At 39.7% G+C, this 22,964-nt stretch overlaps 1 protein-coding gene across 12 annotated transcripts in view; it reads left to right on the top strand.

Moving 5' to 3' along the window:
- The window catches only part of Dock10 (dedicator of cytokinesis 10), a 249,389-nt gene that overhangs the window by 110,117 nt on the left and 116,308 nt on the right, over positions 1-22,964 (top strand). For all 12 annotated transcript variants that reach the window (XM_021165780.1, XM_029474701.1, XM_029474693.1 and 9 more), the window contains exon 3: positions 6,405-6,494. In XM_021165780.1, the coding sequence (XP_021021439.1) occupies positions 6,405-6,494 (90 nt within the window). The remainder of the gene's footprint in view (positions 1-6,404; positions 6,495-22,964) is intronic.

The following is a 22,964-nucleotide window of genomic DNA, read 5'->3' as shown; positions in this document are numbered from 1 at the left end:
AAAGATTATAGAGAGAGATCCTCTCTGTGCTTTCTTGTACTCAGAATGCATGTTTACATGAAACTTTATACATTAATGTTCACAGAAGCATAGCCCCCAAATGGAAACAATCCAAATGTTGACCAACTAAAAATAATTTGGCATATTCAACAGTAATAAGGAATGGCATATGGATATGTGCTACAATTTGGATGAACCATTAATACATCATGCTATCCCAATCACAAAAGTCACTGTTGCAAGGATATTTTCTCTGGGGAGATGGAGTAGCACCGCCCCCTCCTCATAAGACCCAAGGACAAATGAAAATACTATTCCATCCAAAGTTTCCCTTGGAGCCAATGAGCCGATTGGGCTTAGTTACAGCCTGTGAGTGAGAAGGCTTGGTAATAACATAGGTGACCCAAAAGTCTCCACACAGCATGGATGATGGCTTCTCCATGGTCACATAGATGGAGAACCTCTTATTCTTTCCCCCCACCTATATACTCTAGCATGTTTCTAAAACCTTTTGGCCATATGCAATTAAGACCAAATTACATACAAATCACTGGAAAGACTGGCTGGACACTTGGTTAAAGGTCCAGTGACCCTTCCCATGTCCTCACCATATGAGAGAAGGCCCGTTCATTAGTGAATCACTCGGGTAGGCACAGCTGACCTGATGAATATAACACTCATTTGCTCAGAAAGTAGGGCAATGTGTCAACCACATAAACATGACTTCACTGAAATGAAACGTGAGGCATAGGAATCAGATTAGTGGTTGATACTTCTCGGGTACTGGGGAAAAGGGAATCTGCTCAGATTGCTAGGAAATAGGATTCCTAGAGTTGTGACAAAGGCATGCTAAATGTTAATAAAGATAATGGTTGCACAACTCTGAGTATGTTCAAAATCCACAGGAATTTCCCCTTCAAAATGATATGGCCCATGATAGATTGATTGTATCTCAAAAAATACCCTCTTGTGTTTAAAGAGGTTGTTCTAGGTTATGAGGTTAGGAAAGGTGTAGTCATAGAATAACAATGAGTCATTAAAACGCATATATATTCAAGTGCTTTAAAATGAACAAATTAAAAATACCAAAGGAATTATATATAGTATGGAAAAATTAACTGCATTTCATCTATTTAATTTTATTCTGTGTGTATTTGTGTTTTGTGTACATGTCTGTTTGTGCATCACATACATGCAGTATCCAAAAGAGGGCATCCGATCCCCTGAAACTGGACTTACAGACCATTGTGAGCTGCCATGTGGGTGCTTGGAATCGAATCTGAAGCCTCTGCAAGATCAGCCAGTGCTCTTAATCACTGAGCCATCTCTGCAGGCCTTGACTGCATTACTTTTTTTTTTTTTTTTTGGTTTTTCGAGACAGGGTTTCTCTGTATAGCCCTGGCTGTCCTGGAACTCACTCTGTAGACCAGGCTGGCCTCGAACTCAGAAATCCGCCTGCCTCTGCCTCCCGAGTGCTGGGATTAAAGGCGTGCGCCACCACGCCCGGCTGACTGCATTACTTTTTATAATTTATCCCCAAAGCAGATTCTATGACATCTGCTTTATTAGTCACTGATCTCATTGCTACAACAAAATACCCAACAAAGCCACTTCTAGAAGGAAGTGTTGGCTCACAGTTTGAGGGTACGGTTCATATGGTGGAGAAGTCCTGGTAGCAGGAGCTTGAGGCCTACAGGCCACACTGCATGAACAGTCAGGAAGTACAGAGAGATGACTGCCAGTACTCAGCTTGCTTTCTCCTTTCTATTCACTCTAGAAACCACAGCCCATCAGAAGGTACCACCCATATTTAAGGTGATGTTCCTTCCTCAATTAAACTGATCTAGAAAAGCCTTCACAGGTCAGGTAGACCCAGAAGCAGGCTTATCGAGATTAAACCCTCATGGATTTACAGAGACTTGGAAATCCTATGAAGTTGGTAATCCAGATCAACCCCCATGCCTGCTTATACACAATAAAAACTCACTTAAAATGAATGGATGATTCGAGGCCAGCCCGGTCTACAGAATGAGTTCCAGGACAGCCAGGGCTACACAGAGAAATTCTGACTCAGAAAACCAAAAAAAAAAAACAAAGAATGGATGAATCAATCAACTATACGGTCTTGGAATTTATCTGATGTCCTGACTTTCTGTATGACACAGACAGTGAGTTATAGAGTTTAAGAAAGAGAAGAGTTTTGGGTGAACTGTAGTTTGTTCTGTTTTGTTTGTTTATTTCTCTGTTTATTTATTAAGGAACTGGTATCTACTTGAAACCTGAGATCTACAGAGAATAAGTTGAGGATTTCTTGAAAGGAGAAAGACAAACACAAAGAGCCTCCATGGGCCCCACACCATTATGGAAGAAGGGTTGTGGGCTGCACTGTGGGGAAAAGCATAGAGAGTCGGCCATGGTGACCAGGTTGCTATGTCAGCACAGTGCCCTTTGAGGGAATCAGAGCCACCGTGCTTCTTCCTCGGCATCCCACGTGGTGGGCTTTGCCTGCCACCCTGGATCTAACTGGTCAGGAGGCATGCTGGTGCAGCACAGGCCTTGATGCTGATGGAGCGCTTGTTACTGTCATTGCTCTCATCTTTCCTTATGCAGAAAGTACAGTTGTGCGGTTCTCAAAAAATAATTCAATGCTCAAAATGACAGAAAGGGCAGCTACCCAGATCCAACCATGATAGCACACTACTTATGGATGGTTCTTCACAGGTTATGCAGCCTAAAGTCTACGGCTTAGTCAGAACTAGAAGGAACTGCCTTTAGAGCACAGTAAAGTTATTTAAGAGACATTCTCACATAGTTAGCAATAAATGAGGGAAAAACACAATGGTGGTGTTGCTTTCTGAATGTGGTAAAACGTGTTTATAAAGCAAGTACAGTAAATGTATCTTCTCCAATAGCTCTCAACATTGGTGTCTTAACCTCCTAAATTATGTGACATTTCCTTTTCAGTTCACAATTAAACCAGGACAGACCTTAAGCATGAGTTACTTGCTCACACCTCAGTTAGGACTGATGGATTACCTTAACCAGCCATCTTTTTTTTTCCTTGCCTGTAACAGCTGGGACAACATACCATGGGTACTAACATAGCGAGCCTTCTCAGCCCTGGGGTAGTAAAAGCAATTCACTCCAGACTTAGCAGTGGCATTTAGCCAACTAAGAAATGGCCCTTGTGCACTTAGCCTGAAGTCTAGAGTCATTTTAAAGAAGCAGAATGGCTTCTGCAAGAAAACCACAGAGACTCCTCGGTACAGCACAGAAGGAACTAGAAAGTAACGGGGCTGCAGTCAAAGACACTGAACATCGTGGGCCTAACACTGCAAACACAGGCTTGAGGCCATCAGTTCAGAAGAGCGTTCCTTTCCAAGTGCCTGACAATACATCCCTTATAAAATGCTTGCCACCAGATGAGGAGCTCGGCCAAGTGCCAGTGCTGTCTGAGATCTGTTCCATGCTACTGAACTATACCAATTGTGGAACAGAGTTGTATTAAAGAGAACAGGAAGTCTGTTGTGGCCAAGGCAATTTGTAGTGGTCTGAAAGCACAGACTTCTCAGAAAGGAAATTCTTTTTAAATGTATTAATACCCTTAGCAAGTAGAACTCTTAAACCTTCTATTTTGAACAAGTTACTTGTGCTCTACCACAAGCACTTTCAACAAATATAAAATAAGTGGGAAGGGACCAAAGTTTTGAAAGATTTGACCTCATGGCCTTTTAGTTGTTTCAGACAAATGTTCCAGTGTTCTACTGAGATAGTTAGCATGTTACAGCATGTGCACACATGCATAAGCACATTGCCATTCTTATGCCATGCATGTGTGGTACAGGGTATTTAGCATACACAGAAGCTGCAAAATAATGTTCTAGATTTATCACAGGGTTTCATGAGCATGCTTCAACTACAATGGTCTTATTTAATAGAGGTTCAGCATTGTTTCTTGATGATAGATCATCAGAAATCTTCCAATGCATTGTACACATGATGAGGTGGATTGCCTAACTCTACAGGAGTGACTTCTAGCCTCGTGAGTTACACATAGATATTAACTTACGTATCTGTCTATCTTCATGATGCTGGGTCATTAACGCAATAGCCATGTGAGTGATTATGCTTTCATACTGAACCCAGCTCCTGAAACTCACTGTTTTGTTTTTTAACCTGCTAAACCAATTAGGTACCCACTCTTTTTAACCAGCCAAATAGTGATCCTAAGAGGACAATAAGTTTGTTGTGTCACTCTGAGCCTTGTTTGGAATCATGTTACTCTACCTCCCGCAGGCCTTAAGGACTATCTTAGAACAGCTGAAATTTAATAAATGAAAATAAAAATAAGGAACTAAGGTCATCATTTTGGGAAAAGAGAAAAAAATATCGACTCTCTTTTTTTGTTTAACAATATGACTGTTGTATTTTTTTATGTTATAGAAAACAAACACATAACCTTCATTTTTAATACTTTCTGAAAACAAAGCAAGTAGCCCTGTATATCTGTGAACTGTCTTGCCAAAGTCATGCCTGGGCCACTGACCTCTAAATAAGAATCCTCAAGGCTCAGTCTAGACAGAGTTATTAGTATTCACAGAGAGACTGACAACGAAGAAATGTACAAGGAATTAGAAATGGAAAAAGTCCAGATAATGCTAACCTGGCTCCATTGCACTCTACACGGAAACAACCACTTCCTGGTCTGTCTGCAGACTTCTGCTTCATCTGCAAGATCTACACTTGCTCTCTTTGTCTATACTAGGCTTAAGATGCCAATCAAGCTCTAGCATCCTACAGGTGCCAAGACATTCCGAAGCTTGGCGAGCTTGCCCTGTCACTGTATTTCAAGCCGAGCATTACCTTCTGATTCACATGACATTCTTCCTCTTTCGCACGCTGAAACCCACACTTCCCACGTGCATGAGCATGTACATACTCCCAAAGACAACTCCGTATATCATACCCATTCACACATGCACAGGAATACACAAATTGACATAGTACAGGCACGCACACGCCACACTCATGAATAGCATGCAAAGTTATGCCATCTATACACACTACAATAACACATTCTTATGCCCAACCACAACCACAGGCCTGCATTTATTGTATAGACATACACATGCACTATACTACTCACATGCACCCACTGAGCCACTGGCCACACCCACGCATAGCAGAAACTCTGACGCTTTTATATACATTCACATGTCCTTACACGCAACACAAACTACAGGCATACACTCAGAAAATTCAACAGATAACCAGCTATGCTCTCTATTGAATATTAAGGTTATGGCAGTGTCAAAAAATTATTTTCCTGCATGGGACTAGCATCAGGCTGAAGAGAATATTTAAAGAATATCCCAAGTCTGAGATCAGGAATGATCCACACAACATGGCTATTGCTGGCAAGCTGATTGCAGCACCCATGAACTCAGAAGGTGAAATTCCAAGACCCGTCATGTACCTGTTTTTCCTAAACTAAGAGTGGGTTTTGAGATTCGTGCCTATTTCAACCACTAATCCATAAGCATGCCTTGCATCAGGACCAGTTTAAATAAAGTGTAGTTGAAACTCTTAGGAATCATTTCTGTTTGAGAGAATGTGTGTATGGTAGAAAAACTCTCAGTGATTGGTACATGAGTGGAACCGTCAGTCCTTTCCCATATAGCCATGAGAGTGTACAGACTGAAGGAAGCCTGTGACCATGACACAATCACTGGAAAAAGAAAAGCCAAAAGCTGGAGACAAAGCAAAGGAAAACAAGCTTTGAGATTCTAGTCTAAATGTTTCAAGGCATACTTTATATATCAGTTTATGTGAACCTATTTAATAGGATGTTTCTTGTTTAAGTAGCTATTTGCTTGAATTTGTGAAAAACCCTTAAATTATTTCAACAGAAAATAACATTTAAAACCTGACCTATTTGTTTCAAAGTCCAAATGTATAGTTCTTCTTCCAATCTATTCCAATATGTATGTACACACACACACACACTTCCTGAAAGGGGCAACATCAGCATGTTACTATTTAGAATAGGATTTTGTAAGCTTTAAAAACTCATTTCCAATTTATTTTAACAGGAACAGCAGGAATAGTAACAAAGATTCCAATAGAAACAAGTCACAAACACAGGTGTTCACATTGTTTCCTCTCAGTAGTAAAAGCGATCTTAAAACTTTTGAGTTGCACAGATGAAGCAGCAACTAGGGGGATGGTAGCAGCCATGTCTTTAGGGCTGTTTGGCTCATTCTCATTTTTATAGGGATTAAAGCAGGAAAGGCGGGGAAGCCTCTCTGCCCAGCTCTATGACAATCTCTTCCGGTGTTTGTGGGATAGTGGTTCACTCTGCTTTCAAGATGGAAGGCTTAATTTCTTTTCATTGCTCCTCCTAGACAGCCACGGTTTCTTGGGATATCCGAACACTCTATTCGACGGTACCAGAAGAGGCAGAGCACAGGGCAGAAAGTCTGTTGGTGAAAGAGGTAAATGTGGTGCTTTTATTCATTAATCTCTAAAATGTTTGCTCCCACCGCCAGCTACCCACCAGGCAATCTTAGCTTCCTTCTCTACCACTATCCTCCAGCATGCTCATCTGAAAGGGGGAAATTGACATTCGCCACATATTTAAACCCCATCTTTCTGTAGCCATTTTTGATTGTGTGGTAACTTGTTCTGTTTGAGGATTCTCTTTCCTTTGTTCTTTCCTTTAAACATCCACACTGAGGAGAGTTTGAGTATGTTAATAGAAAGATTCGATTTTGTTTTACTACTGCAGACAGCGTGTGTAAAATGAAGAAGACTGTACTTCATGAGAATGTTGGATTGTACAGTATGTTCTCTTAACTGCTATGAAAAGGGGCAATGATAAATTTCTCTGCACATCTTGACGGACTGACTTGAATTCAGTTGGTGGAACAGCCTCTTTATCTTCTAACCAGACACCAGGCTGCACACAGCAGCTGAGCACCAAATATATCAAGTCAAAAAAGCAGATAAACTGCACTTTTTCTGTGTCATAAAATAAATAAATAAACAGCCTAACAGTGGTGGCACAGGCACTTGGGAGGCAGAAGCAGGTAGGTTTCTGAGTTCGAGGCCAGCCTGGTCTACCAAGTGAGTTCCAGGACAGCCAGGGCTACACAGAGAAACCCTGGCTTGAAAAAACCAAAAGAAAGAAAGAAAGAAAGAAAGAAAGAAAGAAAGAAAGAAAGAAAGAAAGAAAGAAAGAAAGAAAGAAAGAAAGAAAGAAAGAAAGNAAAGAAAGAAAGAAAGAAAGAAAGAAAGAAAGAAAGAAAGAAAGAAAGAAAGAAAGAAAGAAAGAAAGAAAGAAAGAAAGAAAGAAAGACAAACAATAGTGCCTGGGGCAGGTAAATAACTAGGAAATAAGAGAATAACACCCAGAGCCACCACAGAAGGGCAAGCAGCTCAACAGAGTGTCCAGTGCCAAGGGATATTTCGGAAGGTCTGTTTCTCTTATTACCTAAGAAAGAAATTTCACAGGAATCAACATTTAAATTAGAAAAAAAAAAGAAACAAAAGTCACAAAAGGGTAGGAGAGCATTTTAAAATGGAAGCAAGGAAGACTGACAAATTTAACTCTGTAAAAGTTTAAATTTCAGTATGACAACTAGTATCCAAAAAAAAACCAAAAAAAAAAAAAAAAACAGTAATTAAGCCATCACCTACGACTCTTTATATCTTCTAATATATAAAGGATGCATATAAATTCCTCACAGCCAAAATTTTAAAGATCCATTTTTTAATGTGTATGTGTCTGTGCCTGTGTGAGCTGATATGCTCCCTGTGCGTGCAGGTGGTTCTGGAAACAGGACAACAGACCCCACGGAATGTGGCTTTTATGCTACTGTAAAATGGCGGTCATGGGTGCTAGGAACCAAACAAGGGTCCTCTGCAGGAGCACTTAATGCTCTAACCACTAGGCCATTTCTCCAATATTCAGAACTCTGCAGATCTTGATATGAGAAAGACAACCCAAGGAAATATATCCAAAAGATAGCCAAAGGTAGGTAAATATAGTTAGGCAAGAGTCAAGTCTTGGGTCCATGTACTTGTGGCCTTGGAAATACAAATTGAAGCAAAATTCTCATGTAATACAGAAAAATTGACATGAAAATATTTTATTATGGTGACAGTAAAGGGGAAATGCCATTGCCACACGGTTCAAAATAAACCCATAACTTTTGAAGTATGATACACAAGTAACCTTAAAGTCTCATATATATGTATGTATACATATACATATATAAACAAGCATAAATTTGTGCAGATACAATTATAAGCCTGTGTAGTGCTGATTTGGAAATTTTTAAATATCAATAGGGATTCTGTTTAAAACATTTTGTTAGCATAACTATATTTTATAATAATACACAGCCAATAAAATATATGTATTTAAAAGCCAGGTAAGGTGGTATTTAACTCCAGGACTCAGGAAGCAGAGGCTGGTGAATCTCTGAGTTTGAGGCCAGCCTGGTCTATAGAGGGATTTCCAGGATAGCCAAGGTTACACAGAGAAACCCTGTCTCAAAATCAAGTGTGTATATGTTTGTGTGTGTGTGTCTTTTTATATACATATATAGATATATATGTATTAAAATATCTGTTTGAACTTATGTAATACATTGTTATGAGAAAAAAAATCTAGCCACAGATTGTGAAGTATGATATTACTAAAGACATAAAACTCATAAGCCCGTGCATAAGTATGCAATATTAGGTCTTGTAGGGCAAAGATATATAAAAGTGAATTTTTCAATTAAAAACACTTTCTGAGTAATTAATTCAAATGCTGAGTAATTAATTTTTGAATGCTGCCAGAATTGGCATGCATGGCCAGTTAACCCAAATCCCACAACCAACTCAAAACTTTCTCCACCGATATTTAATAATATATGTTTTCATGTTTAATGCTGTCACCTGGAAACCACATGGGTTCAGTGCAGGAGGCCTCCCAGGTATGTGGGCTCCTCGAAATCTCAAGTTCTGTGCTTCCAGAGCTGCTGGACTACATCTTCCAATATGGTTCACTCTTGCAGTTCTCTAAGGAAGTCACCTTTCTTTTGCCTTCTATTTGTTACTTTTCCTGTGAGAAAACATCTTTCCTTTGCTTTCATTCTACCTTGCTTGCCTTTCAACCCCTTGCAGACTTCTCTCTCTACTACTCCCAGTTTCCCACCTCTCAAAGAAAAGAATTCCCCCAAAGAACGGAAACAAAGAAGAAAAGAAATGTTTTATTTTTCTGTTGATTTTCTGTATTGCCAACAGCACAAAAGGTCCTGGATTGTACTTGGTTTGAAAGATGGAGATGAAGCAGAGCCTGTGTTGTACAATCTGGGAAGCAGGAAAATGCTACTTACAAGGGCCCCCCAGTAGCCAGGCCTGCAGGTGGCAGATAAAAAGAAAAAGGGTTTACAGAGAGCTGCTTTAAGATGAAGAAATGCACACACACACACACACACACACACACACACACACACACACCACCACCACCACCACCACCACCACCACCACCACCACCATCCATAGAATAATGCTGAAAGAAGAGTCTAAACCTCAAATACTAATAGCAGCCAATCATTACTGCCTACTTGCGTTGTGCCAGATAGGCATTTAAACCATTCACTTATAATAATTATGAAGAAATGTTACAGCAAAGCATCCTCTTTTAAAGTTGAGGAAACTGTATCAAAGAAACATTAAGAAACTTACACAGGCAGTATCAAACAAGCAAGAATATATTCAATGTCTCATCCCAGGCCACAGAGCCAGAGTCCCTTGACTTTTGATGGACAATGCTAACTGCCAGTGTGAAGCTTTACCCTAGTGCCTACTGGGAGGAATCTGCCCTTGCAACCATGCTGCAGCCTCTGCCCAGGCCATCCTGGTAGATACAGTTATTAGACTGCACAGTAAGAACATTGTTAGAGTTTCTGAAAACAGATAAATAAAGCTAGCACTAAAGTGGACTCAGACATTTGCAGGGTTTTTGCAGAATGCTGTACTGAGCTTGCTTCTTGTTCCTCCCTGTATCAAATTGCCCAATGACTCCATGTGGTGGCAAGGACAAATGTCGTGGTTGCTAGGCAACAAAATGGAAAGAATCTAGTTTCAATACATCTGGCTCAATAAAAATCTTGAATTTTCTCTCACATTACTCTACACTGACAGTGCACAGCTGTTTGTCAAAGGCAGTGGGCATTCTTTTCCTTAGTCTCGAATGGTTTCATATTTTTAAAGGGAATTAAATAAAACAAAGCATGTTTCCCTTTTCTGCTTAGTGATTATCCTCTCTGTCTAGTAGAAGGAGCCCGGGTGTTTCCCACTCAATAGTATAGACACATTTTGTATCTACAATGTTGTCAGTTATGAAAACATCTAGCCACAGTTCAGCAGCAGTGTACATTCAGGACCACAGTTAAGTATCCTGCAACCCAGGCAACATAAACTCACTTTACAGCCTCATGCACAAGCACAAGTTGATTTTCCTAATTGCACAGAGTGGCAATCTAACCTCAGCTCACTCTGACTCTGGACTCCAAATTTCTTTAAAGCTCTACGCTTTATATTTCCACTAGTAACAAAGAAACATGTTGTTTATTATTTTGGTATGCCATTAGTCTTTCTGCCTTAGCTTCTCCATCTTATATAGGATCATTAACCTAGTGATGTGATCCTGAAAAATAAAACTAGCAAAAGTATGGAATAACAATGGCTTGGGGAGATTGTCTTTATCCTCCAGAGTACTTTATATACTTCTATGGAGCCATTAAAAATAAGTAAAATCAATGCTCCTGGGAAAGAAACAGGCACCATGCCCACTGGGGACAGGGCAATGAAAGAGTCTATGTATAGAAGTCATGGTTCCTGAGCAAAGCTTCTATAGAAAAGTTTCTGTTTAAATATGCACAAAGGGGCAATATGAAGCTGAGCCCACTAACTTAAACTAAGCTGCTGCTTTATTCTCTCTTAACAAAAGAAAATGAAGGAACAGCAGAGTGAGCAATATGAGAGCTCACAAGAAAACAGGCCCTGGAGGCAGATGAGTGAAGAGGGAGACACTGGCCAAGGATTACCTTTCCAGTTGCTTTGATATCAAAGCCCATTTGGTTAACAGAATCCAACCACTCTATAGGAACAAAATTGACATAAAATGAGAAGAAAATAATAAAGTCAAGAATATAGGTCTTACTTTGGTCCTAGAATAAGATACTTAGGGACTAAGTGTTATGGAAACCTTAACTTAAAAACAGAAGTAAATTCCTTCATGCCTGTAGCTAGACTGGTACATAGATGAACACAGTCCTGATGTCCTATTGTTATGTGGACAGTACAGAGTTACCATGGAAAGCTCATATTTTATGCACACTAGAAATAGTGGAGTTCTCTAGGAAGAGGAGGAAAATAGGACTTATGACTGAAGAGAAAATATGCAGTATATTTAAGGGAAGGAAACTTTAAGCAGCCATAGAAAATTTATACTAAAAGCTCAAAGACCTCCTACCTTGAATTAAGGCACAATCAGTTTCATATTGGTAGGATATTTTGCAGAAACACAGTTCACCAAAGTATTTGCAAGTACTACACAGACACAGAGACACACAAACACACACACACACATACACAGGGGGGAGAGCAGGATTAACTTTAATTAGTAGACATCCATTCAAACCATTTTAGAAGCAAATATGTTATAAACTATTTTCCAGATTTACTTGACCATGGATAAAACAATCTGTTTTCTCCTGCTATTTTGAGAAACACATTTGATAAATGCTGGCCTTAAGCTGATACAAAGAAATCACCCTGAATGAAGGACTAAATACATTTCAACTAAAATACAAGGAGCTATCCAGTAAACCTAACACGCATGCTTGTCTTTGGAGCATCTCCTAGTGATGCAAAGGAGAATATTGAACCTCCAAGAGCAAGGAAGTGGTCATTTCTCCTCATAACCAAATCTCTACTGTTAATTCTTACTGTTGCGATCAAAATGTCTGCTTTTGTTCATGGGTGGCTCACTACTTGGGCACAATTTCCAAACAAGCACCTGAGAAAGCTGGTCTGTGAACTCTTCCTCATCAAGAAAACTGCCAGAATAAACAGGGCCAACTTCATGTTTAAAGTCAATAATAATGACCAGAAAGGCCAAAGAAACATATTTTTTTTCAGCCATTAAATACCTCCTCTCAATTCTGTGACCAATTAATAGGCTATTTTTTCTATTTTTCTAAAAGTAAACCTGGGTCCGGGAGCATAAACATGATGTTATTGCTGCTGCCCCCAATTTAGTTGACTGAAGTTAATGATGGCAACTCTCTGAAGGGTTAAGTTATTTAAATAGAAAGTTCCTTCCCCAGTGACCATCGTTACTGTGGATCATGGTGAAGTCAAGTTAGCAGGGAAGTAATAAAAGATATCAACCACTCACTGTACGGCTGGACTGGATTAATTATTTAGCATGTATCACTTTGCTAAGCAGATGTCTCCCATCTGCTTCCTGAAGAGTGCAGCACCAGGAAAGGAGTCGCACACCTGTGGTCAGAGTTACCCTTCAATCTGATGAGCACCCCCTGAGCTTTGCTGAGAAAAGGAAGCAAGGTTCACATAGCAAGAAAAAAATATAATAATAAAAAAAAAAAACACTAAAGGATAGACTGGTTCCTGGGGTTAGTGTCAAAGCCTGAAGAAATGTTAGGCAGACATGAGACTATTAATATTCCAGGAGGGTGATTCTACAGATCTATAACAACAAGAATAGCATTGTTTTCATGGTAAAAGTAACGAGCTAATAAAGGAGACAGACGTTGGCAGGATTTGGAGACTGAGAAAGAAAGGAATAGAGAAGAATGATCCAAAAGTCACTGACACAGATAGCTTGGACTACTGTGACATTAACTTAAATAAGAGATGTAGAATAAAGTAAAGATGACTGGTGCAGGCTTTGAAATATGGAAGAGAAGCCTCTATACTGAGGAAAGGGAAGTGGAAGGGAGGCAAAGAGAGAGAGAAGGGAAGGGGAGGGGAAGTGGGAGTGTGGAGGAGTGAGGAAGGAAAAGAGTTGAGGAGAGGGGAGGGGAGGGCAGAAGAGGGGAGGAGAGGAGAGGAGAGGAGAGGAGAGGAGGAGAGGAGAGAGACAGAAAGATAGAAGACATACAAGAAAGAGATGACTGTATAGGTTCAGAAAATAGATGAGCTGGGTTTGAATGGGAGGCCAGGACTCTTAGTTATATCCCCAACTAAGGGGCTGTTAAGGAGGACCTTGCATAAATAGAAGGGGGCAGAGATGGGGGCAGCCAAGAAGTGGGGCAGGAAGACTGAGAACTGATACTCAGAATCAAACAAAAATGAACAGCAAAAGTGAATTTACAACAAGCTCACCGAATGTGGTAATTTGGAGTCATTAAGGGTCTTGAAGAGAAAGTTTTGGAAGCTAGTGGTGTGGACTGGTTATAGTTGTAGTATATTACAGCCCAAGAAGATGTGGGAAATGCTACCATCAAACTGCTATCTGTAAAGTGCCTTGGGAGTAAATTCAATAAGGTGTTGTGCTCTTGAGGCAAAGTGCTTTATGCACAGAGAAGGTAAAAGTTGTTCACTGAGTCACGTATTGATCTTGAAGTTACATACCAAAGTACCATTCACTAATGGAAAAGGCAAAATTTCCCAAGATTTCCCAACATCAAAAGCACTGTGGTGAAGGAAATTCATACTAAGGGGAGTGCTGAGAATGTGTTTTCTTCCTCTTTCCCTACTTCCTGTCTTGCCACCTAGATTTTGCCAGAAGGCATTCAGTGAGCTCAGGAGAAAAGTGGGAAGTCCAAATTAGAAGCCACACCACATGGTTTCCTGGGACAGGGATAGAAGTTAGCAGAGTTGGAGGGCAACTTGCCATGATTTCAAGTGAGCTTCACACTGCTCACCTTGGTTAGCTAGAAGGAATGTGGCGAGTGGTAACAGTTACTTACCTTGTTTCAAGAAAACTTCACTTTATTTTTCTTCCTGGATAAAATGATGAATTTCATGTCTGATTTTGAACTGCCGGGCACATTATGGTGAATCCATTCATCCAAAGTGTCTTTGCTTAGTGTACTTGATAGAAGAGTTTTTATACCTAAAGACCATGAGATCAATAAATATGAAAGTCTTTCAATAGTTTATTTGGGAGAATAGGTTGCATTCATAACTAAAATGGATTAAACATATGCTGTTTCCTGTTCTGAAAACACTGGACAGCAGAGGAAGGGCCCTTAGACTAAAGGCCAGTGTTTCTTACTTTAAAACTGACTTCTTTTCTATATCATCAGGCTACAAAGTCCATTTACATTCCTAAGAACACTGAGAGGCATGAAACATTTAACTCCAGCCATTAAAAATATATATTCTCTCCCAACAAACTTAGAATTAATAGCAATATTTCATTTGTGTATGGATGTTGGCTTCTATGGTTGATAGTTTTATTAATGAATGAGGTTCTGTTTCCTGAATAAAAGTTTTGTTGGAAGTTGAGAGACTTCATTTGGTATATACTTTTTAAAAGATAATTTTGAATTAAGTCTTATTGTATGGTCTTGAAATTTTAATGGGAATATTAAAGGATATCAAATATGAAACTTAATGGAGATACTAAACGTCAGTTTTCCTGTTTGGTCTGCTCTCATTTGCACATGAGCATTCAATTTATATCATAGCTAGACAGACCATAGATTAGGATGTTCAAAAGCAAACTGCTAACACCACATTTACTAATACTAAGCACACAAAAGACAAGAAAGGTAAATTAAATGCATATAGAATTCAGTGATTTCAGGATAAAACATACCACAAAAATTCCTGATGAAAATACTAGAAAATTATCATTTTTCATTTTAGTAACCTGAAGAAATTAATTGTCTGTTCACTAAAATCTCTAGAAAAAAAACAGTCTTGGTAAATACAAAGAAAGGGACCTTCCAATTTAAAGTTGGCTTCTTCATGGGAACAATAAGTTCCCCACCCTGGCCCCCATAGAATGTTCAGCAGTGGAAAGAAGCCCATGTGTACCAGTTGGGAAACTTGGAATGTAATACTATGAATTCAGATTTTGAGTTGAAACTGAATCTTCCGGTCATATTGAATTATAACCCAAGTCTTATGTTTACATGAGAGGATTGTTTGAATCATAAAACAATTGCCAAGGGGTTTTAGTGTCAGCCATTATTCACATCCTAAAAAGTTACTAGGAAGTCTTGCCAAGGGATTACAATATGTATTTCCAGGCTAGGCCCAAATGTTATTTGTGAAAGTTCAGCTGATTGCTTTAATAGAGCACGTTTTAAGAAAATAAATCAACATGTGTCTCATTGTTAACTTAAATTTAGTAGAGCTGTTGTGAGAGCTTTCAGACTATTCTCAATTTCAAATTAACTGCAGAAAAAAAAATGGAAATGGCCTTCACTTCATTTATAGAGACGACTTCATAGACATTCTGATTGCTATGAACATATTGAGTCTGCATATGTACATATAGCACTATCTAATACCATGTGATTTTTTAAAAATATTTTTATTTAATGTGCATTGGTGTTTTGCCTGCATGTATATCTGTGTGAGGATGTCAGAAGTTCTGGAACTGGAGTTGCAGACAGACATGAGCTGTCATGTGTGTACTGGGAATTGAACCTGGGTCCTCTGGAAGAACAGCCAGTATTCTTAACCACTGAACCATTTCTCCAGCCCCTCCTTTATGGGATATTTTTAAAGGCAGAATTGAAGTTCATTCTATAAGATTGTTCCATAGTATCTGAAACTAGGTCATGTGTATATCACAGAGTTTATGGTGTTTAATCTCATTTTTACTTCCCAGCTGAGTGTTTGACAATCTTGTTAGCTGTCCAACTTGGGTTTTAGGCAAGCAGCAATTAATTGTTGTGCATTAAGGGAACATACAGCGTGGGTGATCCAACTGAAGAAGCCATTGTTCCCTGTGCTTTTTCTTTTGTTTCTATGATATCCATCTGTTAGGTGACCACGTGTCCCACTTTGTAAGACCAATCCCTTGTGCTGTTGACCTGGCTAATGGCACCTCTGTTCCTGCTGAAAGGTCTCATGTAGGCAATAAATTATCCAGTCATCTGTTCAATGTGTAATTTGCCTTTATTCACTTAATTTCCCAATGCTTCATTTTCAACATGGATTCAATAGCCACGGCACAAGTATAAAAATTGCTGTATTTTACAAATGTAGAATTACTCAGTGAGGATGCAGAAACACAATGGTTTCTTTTATGGTCGCTTTCATTTTTTTTCTGTCAAGAAAATACTTGTGTGATTAAATAAACCTCCATAGCCAGAAGGGAAAATAATTTTGTAACTAATAAGCCATTTGTTACCTTTTGAGTACTCTGTAGCCAAAATCTAATCATCAGCCCTTTGAAGAGGTTGACAAATTGTATGGCCAAACAGAAATTGCTAGTTTGGAAATCATAACATGATTTGAATTGATCCTAATGCTCCTCTGAAGAGGGAGACAAAGTGGGAGATGGAATATTTTCTTTATACCACTTGGGGGTGTCGCTTGTAACTCCCCACTTTTCTAAAGTACTTATATTCTTTACTTCACTCATTTTTTTTTTTTTACAAGAAAAGGACTATTAGTTGTTATCGTTTTACTATAAAATGCCTCACATGGGCTCCTGTGTTTGAAGAGTTGCAGTGTGGCCACCGGTGACAGTGTTTCAGAACTAGGAAGTGAACCTCGCTGGAGGAAATGGGTTACTTGGTGAGAAGCAATGACTGTTGTAAGCAGTCCCTACTTCCAGGACTTTCTATGTTTCTTTACCTGTGGCAGTATAAGCAAGAAGTCTCACACTGAGTGGTGCCTTCTCTACTGTGATGACCTGTGCACTTCCCAACTGTGAGCCAAGATAGACCCTTCCTCTCTGGAGTTGCCTCTTCTCCTATAATTGGTAGCAGTGGAGAGAAAAGTAACTAATTATTATTATTATGTATCAAATACATATTGAATAGCCCCTGTGATGATTTGTATATGCTTGGCCCAGGGAATGGCACTATTAGGAGGCATGGCCTTGTTGGAGTAGGTGTGTCATTGTGGGTGTGGGCTTTAATACCCTCATTCTAAATGCCTAGAAGTAAGTTTTCCACTAGCAGCCTTCAGATGAAGATGTAGAACTCTCAGCTCCTCCTGCACCATGCCTGTCTGGATGCTGCCATGCTCTTGCCTTGTTTATAGGACCAAACCCCTGAACCTGTAAGCCAGTCCCAATTAAATATTATCTTTATAAGACTTGGCTTAGTCGTGGTGTACAGCAGTTAAACCCTATGACAGCCCCCAAAAGTAAAATGATAGTTAGAGTGGACAATACTATTTTAAAACCTGTATGCTGGGTCTGGAGAAATGTCTCATTGGTTAAGAACACTTGTTGCTATCACAGAGGATCTGTTCAGTTTTCAGCACCCACAGTGAAGCTCATAACTATCTGTAAATCCCATTACAGGGGACCTGATGCCCTTTTCTGGTTTCTACAGACATCAGGCAAGTGTGTAGTCCATAGATAAAAATTCAGGCTGCTATCCACATAAAATAAAGGTAGGGGCTGGAGAGATGTTTCAGCAGTTAAGAGCACTGGCTACTCTTGTAGAAGACTTGTGCTCAGTTCCCAGTGCCCACACCACAGCTAACAACCACCTGTTGTTAGGGCCCAAGATCACCAGAGAATGATACCCCAAACTCAAATAGTATGCAGAAGCAAAGAACATTTATTCAGCTGAATTTTCTGCATGCAGAGGTCTCCCCATTTGTGAATGTAGACCCCTAGTGGGCTCTCAAGACCAGCTTTTATTGTTAGTTAGGGAAATTCCAGGGAAGGGTGTGCCCTTTTACCCTTGACTAGTTAGCTCTATCTTTAGTGTTCTGATTAATTCTACAATTGGTTAGGTTCTGAAGACCACACTGGGGGTGGGTCACTCACTTATTCCTTCTAGCTACCTATTCTTACTTCAGGCCAGATGACAAGGTGTCCTCTGATTGGCTGCCTAAGGCTCTGGTTGCCTGGATCCAGCTCCTGGATCCGGGTTCTCATTTCTGGGAAACAAAAACTTAGGCCTAATCTCCCAAACTGTAAGTTTGCAGCCTGTCATGGAGTCAGCTGACTCTGAGGTTAGTCCTCTCACTGTAGCTAAGTTCCAGGGAATCCAATGTCCTCTTCTGGCCTCCATGGGCATTACACACAAACATGTTTCAAATATGGTGTAAGCAAAATGTCCATACATATAGCATATAATAAATAAAAAATTAAAATAAATGTGTCTATAATTTTATGGGTTATTAGAATCCATGGCTTAAAGATGGGACCTAATGCCCTAAGTCAGTGTGATGAGAACCAAGCTGTGTTATCGCTTGGGCAAAATGATGGATTTTGTCTGATGAAGGAGCAGTGTTTCTTTATATCATTTGGAATCAACTCTGGCATTTCTTATTACACACACACACACACACACACACACACACACATTACTGACTACAACACCTCTACAAAGATTCTGACTTTATAACATTCAGGTAGAACTCAGAGAGCCCAAAGGATTCACAGACCTGGTTTTTGAAACACTATCGTAATTGTTCTATAGTCTGTGGTCATGTCAAGGGTAGCTAGCATTTTTGTATCTAAATATACACAGGCAGAGGTGGAAAAAATAGATACACAGCAAACAAAATGGTAAATGAAGAAAAATGTGAAGCAGGATATCTCTGAAAAATTATTAGTGCTACTAGTTCTTGCTCAGTCTTCCGCTTTGAAGTACACAGTGCTAGGCTCCACATGAAAGGGGGTGGGGAGCTGATGTCTTGACACAGGGCTAGGCTCCAAGGGCAAGGAAGTCTGTAAGGGCAAGCAGAAACCACTGCCTTGTGACATGTAGAAATAGCCTGTGACTCTGGATTTCAGCTTTGCTTTTGGCCAAAGATATGCTGTAGCCACAACCATTGCTGTTTCTAATGATCATTTTAGAATGACTGTGTGGGCTGTAACAGAGAATAGAGAGTAATTTTCTATGCATAGCATTTGGAAGTGAAGTGCTATCACCGTGTAGAAGAAATGTAATGTGTTTGTAAAATGCACCACTACCACAGAATCAGAGCAATTGCAGATTGAGAAAGGAGTCTCAAGAGCCATCCAGCCAACCCTCGATTTTCACCAGCCCACCACCTCACATGAAACCTTGCCAGTAACTGCAGAAGAAATACAATGAGAACATAATTCCTCAAAATCACTGCTATTGCATCTCTTCAAACTCTCCTTACACAAGCCAAGGAAAACAAGTTGTTATTGGCAATTGAAATGAATGTGAGTTGCAGACGGGATCAAACTTGCAAGAAGAATTGATTATTTTTTAAAGCAAATATTGATGGAGTCCTTTTTTATGCTAAGTGTTGTATAGGAGTTATTGTATCTGGTCCTTGCAAAATCGGTGTTATTTAGATGGATAGAAAAAGTTAGAATTACAAAGCTACTCATTTGAGATGCCACAGATAATGAATAAGACAACAGAATTCAAAACCAGACCTGTCAGAACCTAGGACAAAAACACCATTAAACTTTCAGAGTGATGGACCAGATGTGTTATAGAAAGCAGTAGGCTTTGATCAGACAATGCATACTGTTTGCTGAATGGACTTTTGAAGCTAGACAGCTTCCATCTGAATTTTTCTCTCTGCTACATGTGGGTCCCAAAGTAAAGAAATAGATCTCTTCCTGTCTCTCTGATGTAATAACTGAGAATGGTAAAAGAGGATTTAGTAAGATGATGTGTAAGGTGCCTAATAGAAAAATATCTGACAAACTTTGGCAATGGGAGAGAGACAAAGGAGAAATGGGAGGGGGAGAGAGAGAGAGAAGGAAGAAGAAGAAGAAGAAGGAGGAGGAGGAGGAGGAGGAAGCTCATTAAATTTAGCCAGTAAATTTCATGAGTAGCAAATCTTGAGGTCAGTTAAATGTATGGCCTAATGCAAACAGTGTGTGCAATGCGTATAAGTATACATATTTATCATGGTTGAAATAGCTACCCATAGGAAGAAAAGTCCAGTGAACCCTACATCTGTGCATCTGTATCCCACTAACAAACTTCAGATACGTTCCGTAGCAGAAGCATCTTGCCTAGCCCAGTGTTCTGAGCGCTCAGAAGCTGAGTCTGAGATCCTAATAAGTGAAAAATATTTGGCCAAGATTGTTGGCCAAGATTTTTAAAAATGAGAAAATATTTAAACTACTTTAAAAATTCTGCTCTAAGGATAGCATCCAAAGTGGGTATTGCTTAGAGGAGGGTTCAGAGGCCATAGGCAGAAAGATGTAAGTCTTTTCCTTAATGGCATCAGATTTGAAGTGATCATAAAAACAAGTTACTTGCTTCCCTCCTGTAAGTCCACATTCACATCACCTTTTCTGTAAGACCCGTCCTATTTAAATCGCATCTCCCATCCCTTCTGTGCAGAGATCTTTCTTGTAACATTCCCATTCTTTGATACAAGGCATAATCTGTAATTTTTGCATTTATTTTTTCACCAAACTTCCACAGTGACATAAAGAAGAGATGGATTTCTCTTTGTTGTTCACTGGGAAATTCTTACAACCTAGAACCACTTCTGGGTCATATCAAGGCTTAAGAGTGTTTGTTAAATGAATTACCGAATGAATAATCTTCAAATTTAGGAGACTTGGATTAGTGAATTATTATAGTATGAGATCTCGTTCCACCTAAAAGAAAAATTTTGTAATCAAACCTAAATGGGGCTGTTGTGGCATGTCCACCAAAGAAGACTGCTCAGACATGGGCTTAAGCCAATAGAAAGTCTTTATTAACTGGCCAGCAACTATACCATACTGGGTGTTCAGGAACATGGTGTAGCACTGAACCTTTCTCAGGGTGAGCCTTTAAGCACAGAAACTATGTTCTGGGCTGAACATACTCCAGTTAACAAGAACAATTAGCCAGAAGTGAACTACAAAGCTAAAAAGCAAAGTTAGTACATTTTTAAAGACTTTCCCAGGAATATGGATTTGATGGACTAAGTCTTTGCTTTAGTTTGGGCAGGTGGTGCTGTCTATGTGCTGAGTTTTGCAACCTGAATGGCACTTTTATCATAGAGTTGGTTGTGCTAAAGTCTTAGGGCATATATACACAGATGCAGATATGTGGTATCATGGTTGCCTAACATGTTCAAGGCCCTGGGTTTAATCCCTTGTACCACCCAAATTAAAATAATAATAAACAAGAAAGGAAAGAAAAAGGAAGTAAACAAAATAAATCCTTCCAACATATTAACTGAATAAAAATAATATCCATATGCAAAAGTAAACAGAACAAACTAGAAACAAACTGGACTGGAAGAAAAATAAAACATGTTATAGAGGAGTAAGAACAGGGAATGGGCGTCAGTTTCCATTTAAAGCATATTTTCAGGGCTGCAGAAATGACTCAGTTATTAAGGGCTTACTGCTCTTACAGGGGACCAAGATTTGCCTCCCAGCGTACACATTACAGGTCACAACCCTCTGTCCTTCTAGGTTCAGAGAATCTGATATCCTCTCTGGGCTTCGAAAGGCACCAGAGGCATATATGATGCACACATATTCAGCCAAGCAAAACTCTCATACTCATAAATTAAAAATAAAAAAAATCTCAAAACACATTTCATCCCACATGAAAATAGCCATAGGATAGGAAGCAAGGAGAAGGTAAGGAGGAGAAATGGCCACTCCCCTGGGAGTCCAGACAGCCTGGCTCGGCATGCTCTTGGCCTTTCTGCTCCTTGTCTGAAGGCTTGGCATTTTTGTCTAAGATGAAGAAAGACTTTTTAGCCAAGGGACCTATTAAAAGCTCAGTTTTCTTTGTCTGCACTTTGCAAATCTGACTCAAGGATTGGCAAGTCACTGCTGAATGTTAGCTAAATATACAGTCTGTTCAAACCCATTCAATCCAGTCTTTCAGACCTCCTTAAATTCTTTTCTCCTCTGTGTTCACCTGTCTTACTGGGAGTCCTCTTTTAGAGAAGGAGAAAAGAATATTATTTTTCTTTTTAAAGTATATTTTTCCTACATGCACACAATTCATTTTTATCATATTCCCTTCCCACTTATCCCCCTAACCCCTCCCAAATCTACGCTTGCCACGGGTTCCCAATTTTGTACCCTTTTGATCTATTGTGTCATGACCCACAAAGTCCACCTTTTACTGACCATACACTCAAGAGTGTGAGGCCATCCACTGGGGTTCAGAGGACCTACCAGGGGCCACACCCTAAAAAAAGAACCAACCTTCCTTCCCCCAGAAACTGTTAACTGTCAACTCCTCAGCTAGATACAGGTGCTCATGCACTGCCATACTGGAATCATTAACCGTTCATAACTCAGTTAGATGTGGGTGATGCAGCTGCATACTGGAATGTTGACTGGCTTGCTGTCATGCAGGTCTTGTACAGCCAACCATGGCAGCTGGGATGTGTTCATGAGTGCAGAGATCCTACCATGCATAGAAGACCCTGGTTATATCAGTCTCCCTTGGCCTCACAGTTTTAGTTTTTCTGCCTCTCCTCTGTGGGCTCAGAACTTGACTGTAGAGGGTATAACAAAGATGTCCCATTTGTGTCTGACCACAAAACACTTACCTTCTTCAGGTTCACCAGCTGTGAGCTTCTTTGTTAATGATTGTACAAAAGATGTGCAAAGAACCTCCTCTGATGAGATCTGAGAGTTGTCATTTTTATTTAAAAAAAAAAAAACTGGTAAAGAGAGGTTGAGAATTCACCCAGTGGATAGGAGCATTTGCCACACAACCTGAGTTCCAAAGCCATACGAAGAAGAAGAAGAAGAAGGAGAAGAAGAAGAAGAAGAAGAAGAAGAAGAAGAAGAAGAAGAAGAAGAAGAAGAAGAAGAAGAAGAA

This window comes from Mus caroli, chromosome 1 (assembly GCF_900094665.2).
Source record: "Mus caroli chromosome 1, CAROLI_EIJ_v1.1, whole genome shotgun sequence".
Lineage (NCBI taxonomy): Eukaryota > Metazoa > Chordata > Mammalia > Rodentia > Muridae > Mus > Mus caroli.
Note: the sequence above shows the minus strand (reverse complement) of the source record. Positions and strands in the feature narration are given on the sequence as shown.